Source organism: Lygodium microphyllum, chromosome 28, assembly GCF_053477565.2.
Source record: "Lygodium microphyllum isolate KBCC chromosome 28, Lygodium_microphyllum_v1.1.10, whole genome shotgun sequence".
NCBI classification, from domain to species: Eukaryota; Viridiplantae; Streptophyta; class Polypodiopsida; order Schizaeales; family Lygodiaceae; genus Lygodium; species Lygodium microphyllum.
This window is the reverse complement of record NC_141162.1, coordinates 119,123,818-119,138,510: the sequence shown is the minus strand read 5'-3', so window position 1 is coordinate 119,138,510 and position 14,693 is coordinate 119,123,818. Positions and strand designations below refer to the sequence as shown.

General features: G+C 46.2%; 1 protein-coding gene across 4 annotated transcripts in view; it reads right to left on the bottom strand.

Annotated features, from left to right (window-relative positions):
• LOC148011913 (uncharacterized) overlaps positions 1-14,693 on the bottom strand; it is a 292,709-nt gene that overhangs the window by 127,877 nt on the left and 150,139 nt on the right. For all 4 annotated transcript variants that reach the window (XM_087670962.1, XM_087670965.1, XM_087670963.1 and 1 more), the window contains 3 exons: positions 7,875-7,987; positions 7,700-7,768; positions 7,488-7,607 (listed from right to left, as the gene is read on the bottom strand). In XM_087670962.1, coding sequence (XP_087527088.1) covers positions 7,488-7,607; positions 7,700-7,768; positions 7,875-7,987 — 302 coding nt within the window. The remainder of the gene's footprint in view (positions 1-7,487; positions 7,608-7,699; positions 7,769-7,874; positions 7,988-14,693) is intronic.

The window sequence follows — 14,693 nt, the reverse complement described above, 5'->3', positions numbered from 1 at the left end:
GGCATAAAGCAGTAATGGTATCAGCACTCCAGCTAGTCTGGCTCCAACCCCACCCGTCCTATCCACATATTCTGAAATTTCATCTATATACAGCCCAAAAAGTGTCGGTGAAAGTGGACAGCCTTGTTTCACCCCAATGGTGCTATTGACTGTATCTGAGATGCCCTCAGGTGTTCGTACTGTGCCTGTCACTGTCTCATATAGGGCATAGATACTCCACTGTATCTCTACGGGCACATCAATGTTCTGCATTCTTTTCATGAGTCTAGCACATGGCACTGTGTCAAAGGCCTTGCGAAAGTCCACAAAACAGCAATAGATCTTTTTCTTGAATGCCTTGCCTTCTTCAATGATTGCCCTCAACGTAAAGATATGGTCTAGAGTTGTATATCCCCTCCTGAAGCCAGCCTGGCCTTTTGACCTCAGGCCATGCATCTCGGCCCATTCACTCAACGCTTGTTCCACGATAGAGCCATATATCTTGGCCAGCATGTGTCCAATCATGATAGTTCGGTAGTTACTAGGTAGCGCGGGGTCTCCACTCTTAAAGAGCGGCACAATAATATGGTCTGACCAACAGGTTGGAAATCCCTCACAAACTGCCCTATTAAAGATGTGAGCCAGCGTTGGTGCCAGAATATCACAGGCATGCGTGAAGTGTTCAGCCACTAAACCCTCATGGTCTTGGGCTCTTCCATTTTTCAGCTTCCATATGGCATTCCTCACTTTTTTTTCTGTGAAAAATCTGCAATTTGCTGGTCTTGAGGCTGAGAGGAGTGGCATAGGCTCTTGGCTAGGGATATCATAGAGTGTGCAAGCATATCCATGCCAATCATCCGGTCTAGTAATTTGTAGGGGTGGCTGGCTCTCATGCATCTTTTTCCATGCTCTCTTGCTGTCCTGCCCCAAGAACATGGAATACATTTCTGTTTCTAGTCTGCTCAGGTATTCCTGCTTCTTTTTGCGTACCAACCGTCTGAAGAGTGTTCGAGCATGCTTATGGGTGCATGTACCAAGTGCCAGCTCTCGCTGAAAACGTGCTCGTGTCTCTCTGCACTCATCATCATACCAGCCATTCTGTGGAGCATTACCTCGTGGAGGTTTATCTGACGGTGTAGTGTGTGGGAAAGCGTATGCTGCTGAAGTGTGTATTATCTCGGCCAACTGTCCTGTAAACTCATCCAGAGAGGCCTGTGTGTCTAGCTCCCTCAATGCATCTCGCACAGTAATGCTGTATATGTGTGAGGTCGCTTCCACAAAATCATAGCGTGGTAATTTTGGTATATGTGACTGTGCTTCATGTATATGCCCATATTGCATTGTGAAAGCTAGAATAGCATGGTCTGCTACTAATCCAATTGGTCTGTCTGAGATTTCAAAACTTTTTATGTCAGGTAGCAAGTTGGGTGATCTAATCAAATAGTCCACTCTGCTTGACCCCTTCTTGTTATTCCAACATGTGAAGCCATTAGATCTTGGCCACTGTGGTGGCCCGTTAAGGATGGCCAAACCATGTGCACTTCCCAGTGCCAGTAGGTGTGTTCCATATTCTGTTATCTCTTTATCTTGGGCTGATCTAACTAATCCCACTTCATCTAATGCAATATCTCTGAACATCTCATCACTAGTGTCAAAGAAAGCAGATTGGTTGTTTCCTGTGCGTGCATTAAAGTCTCCTGCTAGTAGAACATCCCCAATTCTCATGTATCCCATTATGTCCTCATATAGTGGTGTATACGGGGATGCCTCTTTAGGGGCAAACTTAGAGTATGCAGGGGAAAAATAGCATATGGCAATATACATGTCGCGAGTTCTGCTTGTACGTAACTTGATCCACATGTATCTTGCCTCTACATCTCTATGTACCACTTGGACTGTATCTCGGAGCTCTTCTCTAAATAGAATTGCCACACCTCCTGATCCCCTCGTCCCTCTAGGCCGTCTAGGCTGAGGGCGATATACACTTTCCCATCTATATCCATATACATCAGGTAAACGGCTGTCTTTACATTGATGTGTCTCAGTATACATAGCAATGTCTATACCTTTGAAAGTATCCTCAAAATAACCTACATCTGTCTTAAGGGAGCCATTGCAATTCCACAGTGTGAACTTCAGGGTCTCATAGGCCGCGCACCGTCATGCCGTCCTTTTCTCTGTGATGATGACTCTTCCATCTCTGTATACAGCCCATTTACCTGCTTTCCGTGCCTCTAGAACACGTGGCATATTTTCCCTCCTGTGGGCTAACTGGGCTGGGGTGAGGTCTTCATCTAGGTAGATCTTTTCTCCTTTGAGAGCGATCCTCTTAGAGAGGAAGGCTCTCTTCTTTTCCAGGTCTCCAAACTTCAAGATGAGGACTTTTGTTTTTGTGTCAGCCTTCCCGACTCGCCAAGCCCCAATGATGGGTACATTTGTAGCTCCAATTTTGGTGGCAAGAGCTGTAGCATCTTCAATTGGGGAGCTTTTCTCGTCTAGTCCAACCACTCTTACGTGGAGTGCGCGTACCCGCCTTTTTGCCTCTTCTTCCAAGGTGGCATTCATGACTTCCACTTTGTTGCCATGCATTCCTTTGTTCTTTTTTGCCACATCTATCCATTCTGCATTTTCTTTGACGGTATTCTCAACATTCTCCATTTTCTTTTGGGTGCCTTCCACCACACTTGCATAGGTGTGCATGTCCTTTTTTAAAACATCCATTTCTTTTTGTAGAGAGAGAGAGAGCAGTTTTTTTAAAAACGTAATAGGCAGGAGGGGCAGATCTGAGAGTGAAGTTTCCAGGGGCTAAGGGCAGATTGCTACAAGTACATCAACTATGGAGAGTACTTCTTCATCTATGACTCATGTACGAAGGTAGAGCTTGCTCCCTCTAGTCAACTCTCTCTCTATTCTCAAAGGAAATGCTGTGCATGATGTGTTGATTCCATCGAATGTACAGTTTTGTGTTTTCTTTGCACTTCTGCTGAGGCAAGAGCTACACTATCCAGGATCAAGAGCAGCGGATTGCTTCTCCAATGCAGGAACTAAAGAAAGTGATGACCATGCCACACGGGAACAAGGTTTTCAGTTCTGATTTAGTGCTGTTTGTGAGACTGTTTTACTGCTGGAATAATGCTAGGGTCAAAGGGTTTGTAGACCAACTAGTATGGAACACATCTGGAATGCAATAAGGCTGAGAACAAGTAAAAACAGTAAATACAAAGTTCTGCAAATTGCAATTCTGCACTTGAATTATTGAGTTATGCTTACAGAAAGCGTTTTCCTACTTGGGATGTTGTTTTGGATATGCTGGACAGTAGAAACAATAAATACAGAGTTCTGTAGGTTGCGATTCTGAACTTGAATTATGGAATTATGCTCACAAAAAGTGTTTTCCTACTTGGGATGTTGTTCTGGATATGCTGTACTATCCTTATGCAGCTGAATTTTGCTTAGAAAAGATGAAAGCCAACTGTTCACAGGTTTTGTACTTTGGAACATTTCGTTTTTGTAACTCTCCATCTTTTGATTGATAAAGATATACCGAAAGGGGCGCTGGACTTTGGGGCCAATCTGGTGTTGAGTGATGGAGGGGCTTGAAAAATAATGCTCAAATGTGGGACCTCAGCTCCAGCCCACCAGTTAATGTCCATCATGCACCCCGGCCACTGCTGGGAAAAGAGTGCTAGTCCTTCTCCCATCCACTGGGAGATGTGGTTTGCAAGCTGCCCCTTCACTTCCTTCTCTATCTGTGTCATCATCCAGTCTCCTGAATGAGAGGTCTGAAAGAAGAAGGCATAGTTTGGTCCATCCGATGGTACTAGTAAATGGACCTTGCCATTCCTTGACTTGCGGACCATGAAGATCCCCACCTCCAAAGGTAGTGGAGACTCTCCGCGCTCCGCAACTCTCAAGTAGGACCATGGACCTCTATGGAAGAACTCCTATGGGAGTAGAGTAGCTACACCTGTCTAGGGAAGGTGTGGCAGGCAGCTGGGTCAAATAAGCTAGTGGTTGTGTGGGGGGGGGATGGGTGGAGGTGGGGTCACATGTACTGGGTGTGGATTAGGGGGACTGATCGGCGGGGGGAAAGGTGGGGAGGAGACAAATCACTGGATGGAGGGATGATCGGAGGTAGGAGGCGAGTGTGTGTGTGGGGGGGGGGGGATCCCTGAGGAGGGGGTGGATGTGGGGGCTGTGGGATCTCTGGTGGGGGGGCCCGTGACGCCTCCGTGGGTGGTGGGGGTGGAGGTCTGTCATCCTGCTAGGTGGGAGGAGCTGGAGGGTGCTGCGGGGTGCTCTGCCAGAGGGCCATTGTATTCCAAGGGGTAAGACCCTACCATCAATGCCACTCTATATGATGGCTAGAAATCCTAGTAGGTAACAAATACCCTCTCATTTTCATGTCCTATTTAACAGACTTGAACTCCAAGGGATTCTTGAGTATCTAACAAGGGAGCTAGCAGGTCACCCAGATGCTAACCTCAAGCTACTCCAATATCTCATGGATGAACCGAGATGGCAATGGACCAAAGTGCATAACCTAAACCTTATGTACAATTGGGCATTGATCACGGATGGGAAGAGAACCGAGAAATGTAGAGTTACATTCTTCATTATGAACAACCACAGAGAATAGTTGTTGCCATCCAACCTATCCACCTTGGATACGTCTGTAAATACATCACCTCCCTGATTTGCCATGATAAATGTTGCTGATCAGAGAGCAAAAGAGTAATCCTTAACCTGGAACAACTTGGAAATCTTAGAATTTCCAGAAATTACAGCAGGTACTTTTCTGTATTTAGCAAATTTAGTCACACTCTGTCAAAACTGTCTTAAATGCACGCTGTCCAGGGTGCAATAAGTGCTCAGCAGCACTACAAAAATAAAAGACCCGAAATTCTTTTCCCAAAATGCACAAAATCTCTGCTGTAGTTGTGTCCCAGACACGTGCTGAAACTGAGATTGCTTGCTCGGGCAAAAAGCCCCTTCTAGAGAAATAAAATTTGAATAAAAAATTGACAGATTTTCCTTTTCTTAAAACCTTTGCTGCTGCAGGTTATGTCAAGCCAAATCTGGCGAGCAAACCTGGAAGACCTGGCGGAGCAGGTGGTGGTGCTGGCGGCCAAGATGATTGAGCAGGCGGCTCAGCTGGTAGAGCAGATGGACAAACCAGGCAGGACAAGCGGGCAGCAGCTGGCACAATCGGACTGGCACAGTGCAGGTACAGGGCAGCGGCACAGCTGATGAGTGCTGGTGGCCGAGCGCAATGCTGGTGTCAGGTCAGACTAGGGCGTATGGTACTGGCAGCAATTGGAGCTGCAAGAGGAGATTTTCCAGCATTGGGGTGGACAGAGAACGGTGCCGGCTGACTGGCGACACCTAGAGTGTCATGCTACAGACCAGGTGGCGACTCTGCCTGGTGGAGCAGAAGGCAGGTGCAACAAAGGCACTGCCTGGGGTGGGCAATGTTGGAGGCTGTCCTGGCACTGCTGATAACAGACCTAGCACGGCTGATGGTGGTGGACTTGCTGTAGACGGACAAACTGGAACTATTGGTAGCGGACTGAGCTCAACTAGCGGAGGAGCTTAACTGGAGATGGTGGCCATTGGCTGAGCAGAGCTGAGGGCCAACTCTAATACCAAATGTGAGAGGAAGAAGAGCAAAGCTCAGTTGAGAGTACAGTAGACACTATTGAGTGTGAGAGCACAACACCCAATGCAATAATCTAAAGTGTAAGATGCAAGTACAAAGTACGACCCTTAAACCTTAGGGTTGTAAGAGGATGATGCAACAACATTAAGCTACAACTACGAGGATGACTAGACATGACAATCCTGATGATAGATGCATCTTGAACGGCAGTGCACAGATGACCCAAGACATCACTAGAGAATCCACATCTGATTGTGTAGTTGGGGACTCAAAGGCATGTATCAAAAGGCTTGAACTTATAAGCCAGGACCCAAAAGATGAAGACATAGTACCGCCTGCTTATCTTAGGGTCAAACTCACCCCAAAAAGAGAGCACAGTGTCAATGGTGTCATTGATAAAGGAGCAGATGTCAATATCTTGACCTATGAAGCATGGACCCTGCCATTGAAACAATGCAAAGGCATGCAAGGGCGGGTGAGGATGTAGTGTCTCCCGATCATGATGTCTCACACACGAAAGAAGAACCCTCTCCATCTGTTTGTGTTTCCTTTGTTGGGGTGACCTCATCTATCCCATCAAGGAGAAGTCATTCAAGTGGTACACCAATACCAAAGAGGTAAGCTACTCTTGCCTAAGCAATGGGTGGTGTGTTCGTTCCTCAAAGATAGAAAAATGCATGCTGAAATAAAGATTGTACGCATCATCATTGAGTACAATCTCTCTTCCCATATCCTCAAAGTGGATCGATGGAAGAGGAACTCATTGCTACCATCCGTCCATGCAAGAGATCGTATAGTGTCACATATCACGAAATGCACACAAAGAAACTTGATTAGGAGAGAGAGGATCAACAAATTACTTGAACATGTGCATGCCTGTTGGGCGAAGTATGGGTGCTTCATTGTATCCAATGGATGGAGCAACAGCAAGAAAAGGGGAGATTATCAACATCTTCATTTATTGCCCACTCGGTACATGTTTTGTACAAGCGGTGGATGCCGCAGCAGAAGGGGAAGGAGAAACATGGACTCCTTTATGTATCAACATATATGGCAAGCTCCACAAAGGAATTCTTCCGAAAACTATGAAGTCCCTCTAGGAAGCCCTCAACTCCCAAGATTGATTAATAAATTTTCAGCAAGAGAAAAGTGGTCACTATCTTTCATAGGAAAGACTCTTGCTGATATTTACGAAAGTATATGCCCATTCGGCACCAAGGCTGCAGGAAAGCTACAATATTATAGAGCCATGTCTCAATAGGTTTGGGAGATAGGGATTATGCTTGCATCATGGAAGCTAGGAGTTGTCACATTGATTCTGAAAGTACCCTCTCCGTCAATGTTGAAACATTAGAGACCAATCTTTTTTATAGGATCCATGTATAATATTTTTTAGAAAGTGATGGCTAATCATCTCCATAAACATCTCCCTTGCATTGTGCATCCCCACCAGTATGGATTCATCAAAGGCAGAAATATTTTGCATAATATATTGAATGTGCAGATGGGTGTTGACTATCCAAAGCACTCCATTCAAGAGGTGGCACTAGTTCAGTTGGATCTGCAAAAAGATATTTGACAAAGTGTAATTTCCCCTATGTACAGGCAAACAACAGAATAGACTGTGTATGCTTTGGGACACTGCTTGAAACTGCCTCTTGTAGTTTGCACTGATGGCTTTAAAACAACAGGTTCCAAACATTCTTGTTTAATTGGATCCTTCATGTCTGAAACAACTTGTCATTTTGGGGAAAAAGGAGGCAGTTGGATTTTATGATTGACAACCCTTGAGTGATACACACATGAACCCAGAATCATATAACAGATCCCTGATTGCAGCTTCTCATACCTTGAGACCACCTTCACATACAGATTGAAGTTTTAAGTAGAGATCTTCTGCTTTTTTCTGAAGCTGTTTCTTCATTTTCATTGTTGAACGTTGAGAAGAGTCAACCCTGTTGTATTTACCCTGTTAAATGTAAGCCATTTCATTAGAACAACTGCATGACCATATGCATCATGCAACCTTCACAGTTTCTAATATTTAACAGATAAACATACTTGAAACTCATCAAATAGACTTTGTTTTTCGTCTGGCTGTTTCAACAACAAGATGAAGTTTTCTTTGATCTGTTACAAACAGAATGGGTTTCCATTCAGTCAATGTCACAAACAAGCAGTTGAATGTCAAGCATCCTCGTTTTGTTTTATTCATAATTGCTGTTACCCCCCTTACCTCCTTCAACTTTCGATGAGTTTCTTTTCTTTCAAGGCGTATTTTATGAAAGCACTCCCTAAGCCTATTCAAGTATGTTGACTCGAGCTCCTTCCACTGCTGACAGAGGTGTTCTGCGCTCCAAACAAAGGAGTGAATGTGAAACTATTTGCATTCTATAATCTGAAAATATGACATATTTACATGTCTACTATCCCATCCTTTGGGGTCATTGGTTAAAAGTCAGCACTGCATGCAAGTATGTGGTATACATTCACATGCACCTTTAAAGAAGAGAACAAAGTGGAAGAGTTATAAAAATGGTAAATATAAGGCATCTTTGGACCCCCGTACAATTTGCCAAAAACCAGCCTGATTAACTGATAAAGATCAATGCTTTATTGTTTAACTCAAAGGCACGCTTGTTGTTTAATTCAACACATGCTTGTTGCAGGACATTATGGAGATCTGCTCTTTACTGAAACATGCCCCATCTATGCTTAAAAGGCCAGTGAAATATAAGGGACCTGATGTATGAAATGCCACGAATAAAACATCACAAGTAAACATAAATAAGTTACAAAGTGTGATGCTTTACCTAGTAGCATGACAGCAGCATATTTGGCTGCTGCTTGCAGCTATGCCACTTTACTAGGCAGAAATTATCATTGATAATGATAGTGCCTTGCACACTCTGTTTACGTTGCCTGAACACTTGTATGACATCAATGTGTGTGCAAAAGAAAATGCAGGGGAGAGCAACCAAACCTTAAATGTGAAGGCAATGAAAAAATCTGTATAGGTACAAATCATGGCATATAAGGCAGCAAGGATGAGGGTGGTAATGAGAGGGGAGTCGCCCAAGGGGGAACAGGGCCCAAACTTCCAATAAAATTGGAATAGGGTTACTTAATTTTAGGACATGTCAAGATTTACATCTCTCTTATATGGATGTGTTTTACCAATTTGTTTTCATAAGGTCCTTATGTAATGTCTGGAGATGTAGACAACACATGTCCAAGGGGGACTCTACATATTCAAAAGACAGTTCAGAGTATGAATTTCTGAGGATAGGACACTAGGTGACATTTTCTTGGAGGACACATAAATCACGAAAGGTATTCTAACTCCTGAGGGGCCATTTTCATCCCAAAAGGGGTGTCAAGGTTCTTGCAAGAAGCGTTCTAGTTCCCAAGACCAACCACATCTTCATCCATATCCTAGAAGGGGCCTAGATCTTTGAGGATCTTCTGTGATTGAGATTGACATGATCAACAATTTCAGTTCAGTTTTTACCAAATATAGAGTACAAGGTTTGGGTTCCCAACATCAGCACCTAGTCTGTCTCCAATACTAGGTCAGTATCACAACACACCAACAATAACTTTTGCTCTTTTAGGCTTCAATTTTGGAGCACTCTCTACTTCAAGGATTCGCATTTATTTCCCCATCTTGCAATTTTGATAACGATCTTCATGTTTAGCCCTCATACTTTTGTATACAACATTTTCCATTTTTTCCCTGTTCCCATTCTGCTTTCCCAATATGCCATTGACACAGGGTATCTAGATTCTAGTTCCATCTTGTGTATGCCCACATTTTGGGCCAAGTATGTTTCACTTTCTTCGATATTGGGGCTGTTGGCACAACTAGACCGTTCGGAATGCTTTCCTTTTTGATTCCGCTTATAATGTTCAGCGGCATATTGCTAGGCTTAAAGGTCTCTTGTATTGGCAGATAGATCTTCTCCGGCATTCTGACATCCTCTCTCGGGAGGACTTACGCCCGTGGCATATGGCAATTTCCTCCGCGTCTTTGCCATAATTTTTGTAACTCTTTGGCCGTCTGGTTCTTGTAAAGAGTCAGTGTGTACACACAATGGGGTAGAGCCATCGTGTATCTTCTAATCATGTAAACTTTTTCGTAATTAATACAATTACCTTTTACGAAAAAAAAGAGAGAGAGAGTATATTAACGTCTCTAAAAGGCCAATGTGGTCTATGAGACAAAAGCAATACATACGATGATGGTGTGTTTCTCATTTGGAACGAGAAATGATGAAAAACATGCCTCTAAGACTGAAAAAATGAAATAGTGTCCTATAAAAGGGAAACATATTAATGATCTAAAAGTGAAAGTAGAAAAAGGAAAACTCTCCATCAATGAGATGTTTGTCCTCTAAGGAGGTGTATCTCTGCATGGCTGAGGCGTCTCGGCATCTGTCTCCTGTGGCACTCAATGATGGCTTTAATTTGTCTGTGGTGTGGATGTCTAGGCCTTCGTCCGGGTGAACGTGGGCGCCTAGACCTGCTAAGTGCCACTGCTCTATCCAAAGGCACACCTACAAAAGATGAGGTCCAATGATGATGTACTCCTATAGGCTGTGTGGCAGTAGCAGTGGTATCTGCCATACTCTGTCGTGTATCAGTGAAAAAGTCAGTGACTGCTCTCTATCTATTTGAGCCGAGCTGTGGGGGTCTCCTACTCCGTAGTATTGTTGCTCTGTGTCTCTAGAGCTCCAAGAGGAAGAATCCCAAGCATCTCTGATCCTCAAACTGCATGATCCGTCTCAGGGGTCCAAAACCCTCTCAAAACAGACAGTGGTATCTACCTCATATATCATAATATACAGTGCATCGGCAGATGTAGTGTTCCTCTGTCTCTGGCTCTCTGTCGCAAGGTGGGCATATGCGTTCCTCTGTCTGTATACCCTCCCATCTGACTGTCTCAATCCTCAGGTGGTGGGATGAGGTGCGGATCTGACCAATAACTGTGCGTAGTCCATGAGGCAGCTGCGTGTCCATGTAATTGGGTCGGGTGATGAAACCATCCTCAGATACCTGAAGGAAGTGGGTCTGGTAGTGTGCCATCCTCGTGCCATGGGGGGAGGGGGGTCGGATCAAGGTCTTCTCCGTATCTAACTTCAGTATGTCTGCTTTGATCACATGGTTTAGCTCTGATCGGCTTAGGTCAAGTGTAGGGCAATCCAGGTTATAGACAAAGGGGGGTAGTCTGTCAATCTGCAGCCCATGTAGACTCATCCATGTACTCATCTGAGCATACCAACAATATCTGTCACCATCTGCTGCTAGTTGTCTAGAAGAAGCCAGGGCTAGCCGTGGGTATCTATCTTGGGGGAGCTCCCATAGTCTATGTATGAAAGTTACTGCCTGGACCAAGGCCTCAGCCACCATGGGTGATGCTCCCAACTCAGCTCTGATAATCTCATGTGGGGTCGAGCTCTTCGCTCGTATCATATGTGAGATCATTATGACCAGTGGTCTTTCCATATGCTCCCACCCGTCATAGTATTCCTTCTCTGGTCCATCCTGGTCTCCCAAAGGCTGTCCCCTCGTGTGAAAGAGACTCGGACCCCAAATAGCTGCCCCATATAGGAGTGTGGGTGTAACCAGGGTGTCAAAAAGCCACAATTTGGTGTGCGGCTCATGAAATTGTATGTGAGCACATTGCCTCTCCAATGCACCTAAGGCTGCATATGCTTTTGCCAAACGAGCCTCTGATGTCTCTCTCCAAGAGAACTGTGGTCCCTTCAATGTGACCCCCAAATAGACATACTGCCTAACCATCTCCACTGGCTCTCCATCAAAAGTAAACTAGTGCTCAGCTCTTGTCACCCAAGCAGCTGAAGTGTTAAATACCATAACTTTAGTTTTCCCAAGGTTCACCTTAAGATCTCTATCTCTGCAAAAAGCTGATAATGCATCCAAGTGTCTATTTAGTCCCTCAGGTGAGTCAAATATAAGTACAATATCGTCGGCATAAAGCAGTAATGGTATCAGCACTCCAACTAGGCTGGCTCTGGCTCCACCAGTTCTGTCCACATATTCTGAAATTTCATCTATGTACAACCCAAATAAGGATGGCCAAACCATGTGCACTTCCCAATGCCAGTAGGTGTATTCCATATTCTGTTATCTCTCTATCTTGGGCTGATCTAACTAATCCCACTTCATCTAATGCAATATCTCTAAACATCTCATCACTAGTGTCAAAGAAAGCAGATTGGTTGCTTCCTGTGCGTGCATTAAAGTCTCCTGCTAGTAGAACATCCCCAATTCTCATGTATCCCATTATGTCCTCATATAGTGGTGTATACGGGGATATCTCTTTAGGGGCAAACTTAGAGTATGCAGGGGGAAAGTAGCATATGGCAATATACATGTCTCGAGTTCTACTTGTACGTAACCTGATCCACATGTATCTTGCCTCTACATCTCTATGTACCACTTGGACTGTATCTCAGAGCTCTTCTCTAAATAGAATTGCCACACCTCCTGATCCCCTCGACCCTCGAGGCCGCCTAAGCTGAGGGCAATATACACTTTCCCATCTATATCCATATACATCAGGTAGACGGTTGTCTTTACATTGATGTGTCTCAGTATACATAGCAATGTCTATCCCTTTGAAAGTATCCTCAAAATAACTTGCATCTGTCTTAAGGGAGCCATTGCAATTCCACAGTGTGAACTTCAGGGTCTCATAGGCCGCGCACCGTCATGCTGTCCTTTTCTCTGTGATGATGACTCTTTCATCTCTGTAGACAGCCCATTTACCTGCTTTCTCTGCCTCTAGAACACGTGGCATATTTTCCCTCCTGTGGGCTATCTGGGCTGGGGTGAGGTCTTCATCTAGGTAGATCTTTTCTCCTTTCAGAGCGATCCTCTTGGAGAGGAAGGTTCTCTTCTTTTCCAAGTCTCCAAACTTCAAGATGAGGATTTTTTTTTTTGTGTCAGCTTTCCAAACTCGCCAAGCCCCAATGATGGGTACATCTGTAGCCCCAATGATGGGTACATTTGTAGCCCCAATTTTGCTGGCAAGAGTTGTAGCCCCAATTTTGGTGGCGAGAGAGAGAGAGAGAGAGAGAGAGAGAGAGAGAATCTTGATGGTAGAGAGAGAGAGAAGAGAGAGAGAGAGAGATTTTTGCCGAGCGATGGCGGACCTTCATCCCTCGTGACCTAGTAACCACGTCATCGACTCTGCGCAGCCGCGGATCCTGTTGGTACGTGCCGTTGCTGCGCCCCTCAGTACCTATCGTTGCCACGCCTGTCGCAGGTACCGCTGCCTGTCTGTATCTGCGCCTGTTAATCTTCCCCCGTCGTCTGTCCCTGCGCTCGCCTTTGTCCACGCCTCGCACCTGCTTGCTGATGGCTGCTGCGACTTCATCTGTCTGCCTTCGTCGACGTCTGGCGTCTGTCCCGCCTGTCAAACGCTGCCCCGCCTGACGTCTGCCCTGCCCGACGGCCGCCCTGCCTGACGACTGCCTCGACAGACATCCGCCCTGACTGACGTCTGCCCCGCCTGACGTCCGCCCTACCTGACGTCTGCTCCGCTTGTGGTAGACTGCTCTGCGTCAGCGTGCAGGGCTGAGGCAGCCACGTTTAAGCCTCCCCTGTGTTTCACCCATTACCCGGTGCCCCGGTTCATCTGCGCGTGTCTGCCCGGTTCTCCATTGCAGTCCTGTTGCTACGGCCGGGTGGTACACTGATTTTGCAGGTCTGCGGGACCTGCAGAGCGAGCAAGAGAGAGAGCCAGCGAGAGAGAGAGAGAGAGAGAGAGAGAGAGAGAGAGAGAGAGAGAGAGAGAGAGAGAGAGAGAGAGAGAGAGAGAGAGAGAGAGAGAGAGAGAGAGAGAGAGAGAGAGAGAGAGAGACTGCTCCTCCGCGCCCTTCTGGTCTGTCGCCTGCCTCTGACGCCCTGTCCACGGCCGCTGCGTCCCCCGCCCTGCGTTCGGACGGGCCGGGCCATCGCTTGCGCCCCACACCCACCTGAGCTGCAACCTCTGCGCCTGCCTCTCGCCCCTTCGCCCTGTCAGTTAGGGTTTCGCTGCTGACGGCTCCCTGCCCTGCGCCCCAACCTGTCCCACTCTGTCGCGGCGACCGCCAGGCCTTTGTTTCGCCCTTCTGCCCCTGCACGGTGACAGGTAAAGCTCCGCCTTCATTAGCTGTCCTTGCAGAGTACACCCCTGGACAACGCCTCTGTACAGAAAAGAGGGAGAGAGAGAGAGCGGGAGAGAGAGAGGGTGAGTCCTCATTCGAGATCAGATCGTCATACACGATGGCTGGTTTGGATCTGGATTTCATAGACCAAACAGTGGCAGCAGTTGGCCCGGATTCTGATGCTGAGGAACCTGAGGATATGGTTCCGTGTAACGAAGAGATGCCCCCTGGTCCCGACATCCAGCCTGCGGGTAAACGTACCAAGCATACTTCGGAAGAGATAGGTGTTCATCAAGATCGTTCCTATGCTCAGGTTGCTTCGAATTCTGTGGACTCTCAGGATGTTGACTGGGAGCATTTGCTGGAATTTGCTAACACTTTGCTTGGAGATTATGTTCAACATAATCAGGAAGTCTTTTCGGACTCTGCACCTGACGATGTTCTGGAAGCCACTGTGGACCCAAAAACTGTCCTACGCTCCTTTTCGGTGTTTTATGATCGCGCTGTGATACTCTTCTTCACTGGTCGAATCCCGCTGCTTTCCCGTATTCGCCAGTGGTTGCACAGTCTGCTACAAGGGGCATGTGTCGAAGAGATTTTTGTTGGCTCCCGAGGTTTTTTTGAGGTCCTATTGAAATCGGAGACGCACCGTGCTGCTCTCCTGTCTAAACTGCCTTTGTTTTTTTATCGCCGATTGGTTCATGTGGTTCCATGGCGCCCAATGGCAGATTTTCAGCGTCTGTTGCAACGTGAATGCCCTGTGTGGGTAGAAGTGGAAAATTATCCGGCTGTTTATTGGCCACTCTTGAAGGATGCTATGGCCATTGTGGGCACTGTTCTGGTCCCTCCCAGTCTCAGGGCTGTGAATCGCAACCGCTTGT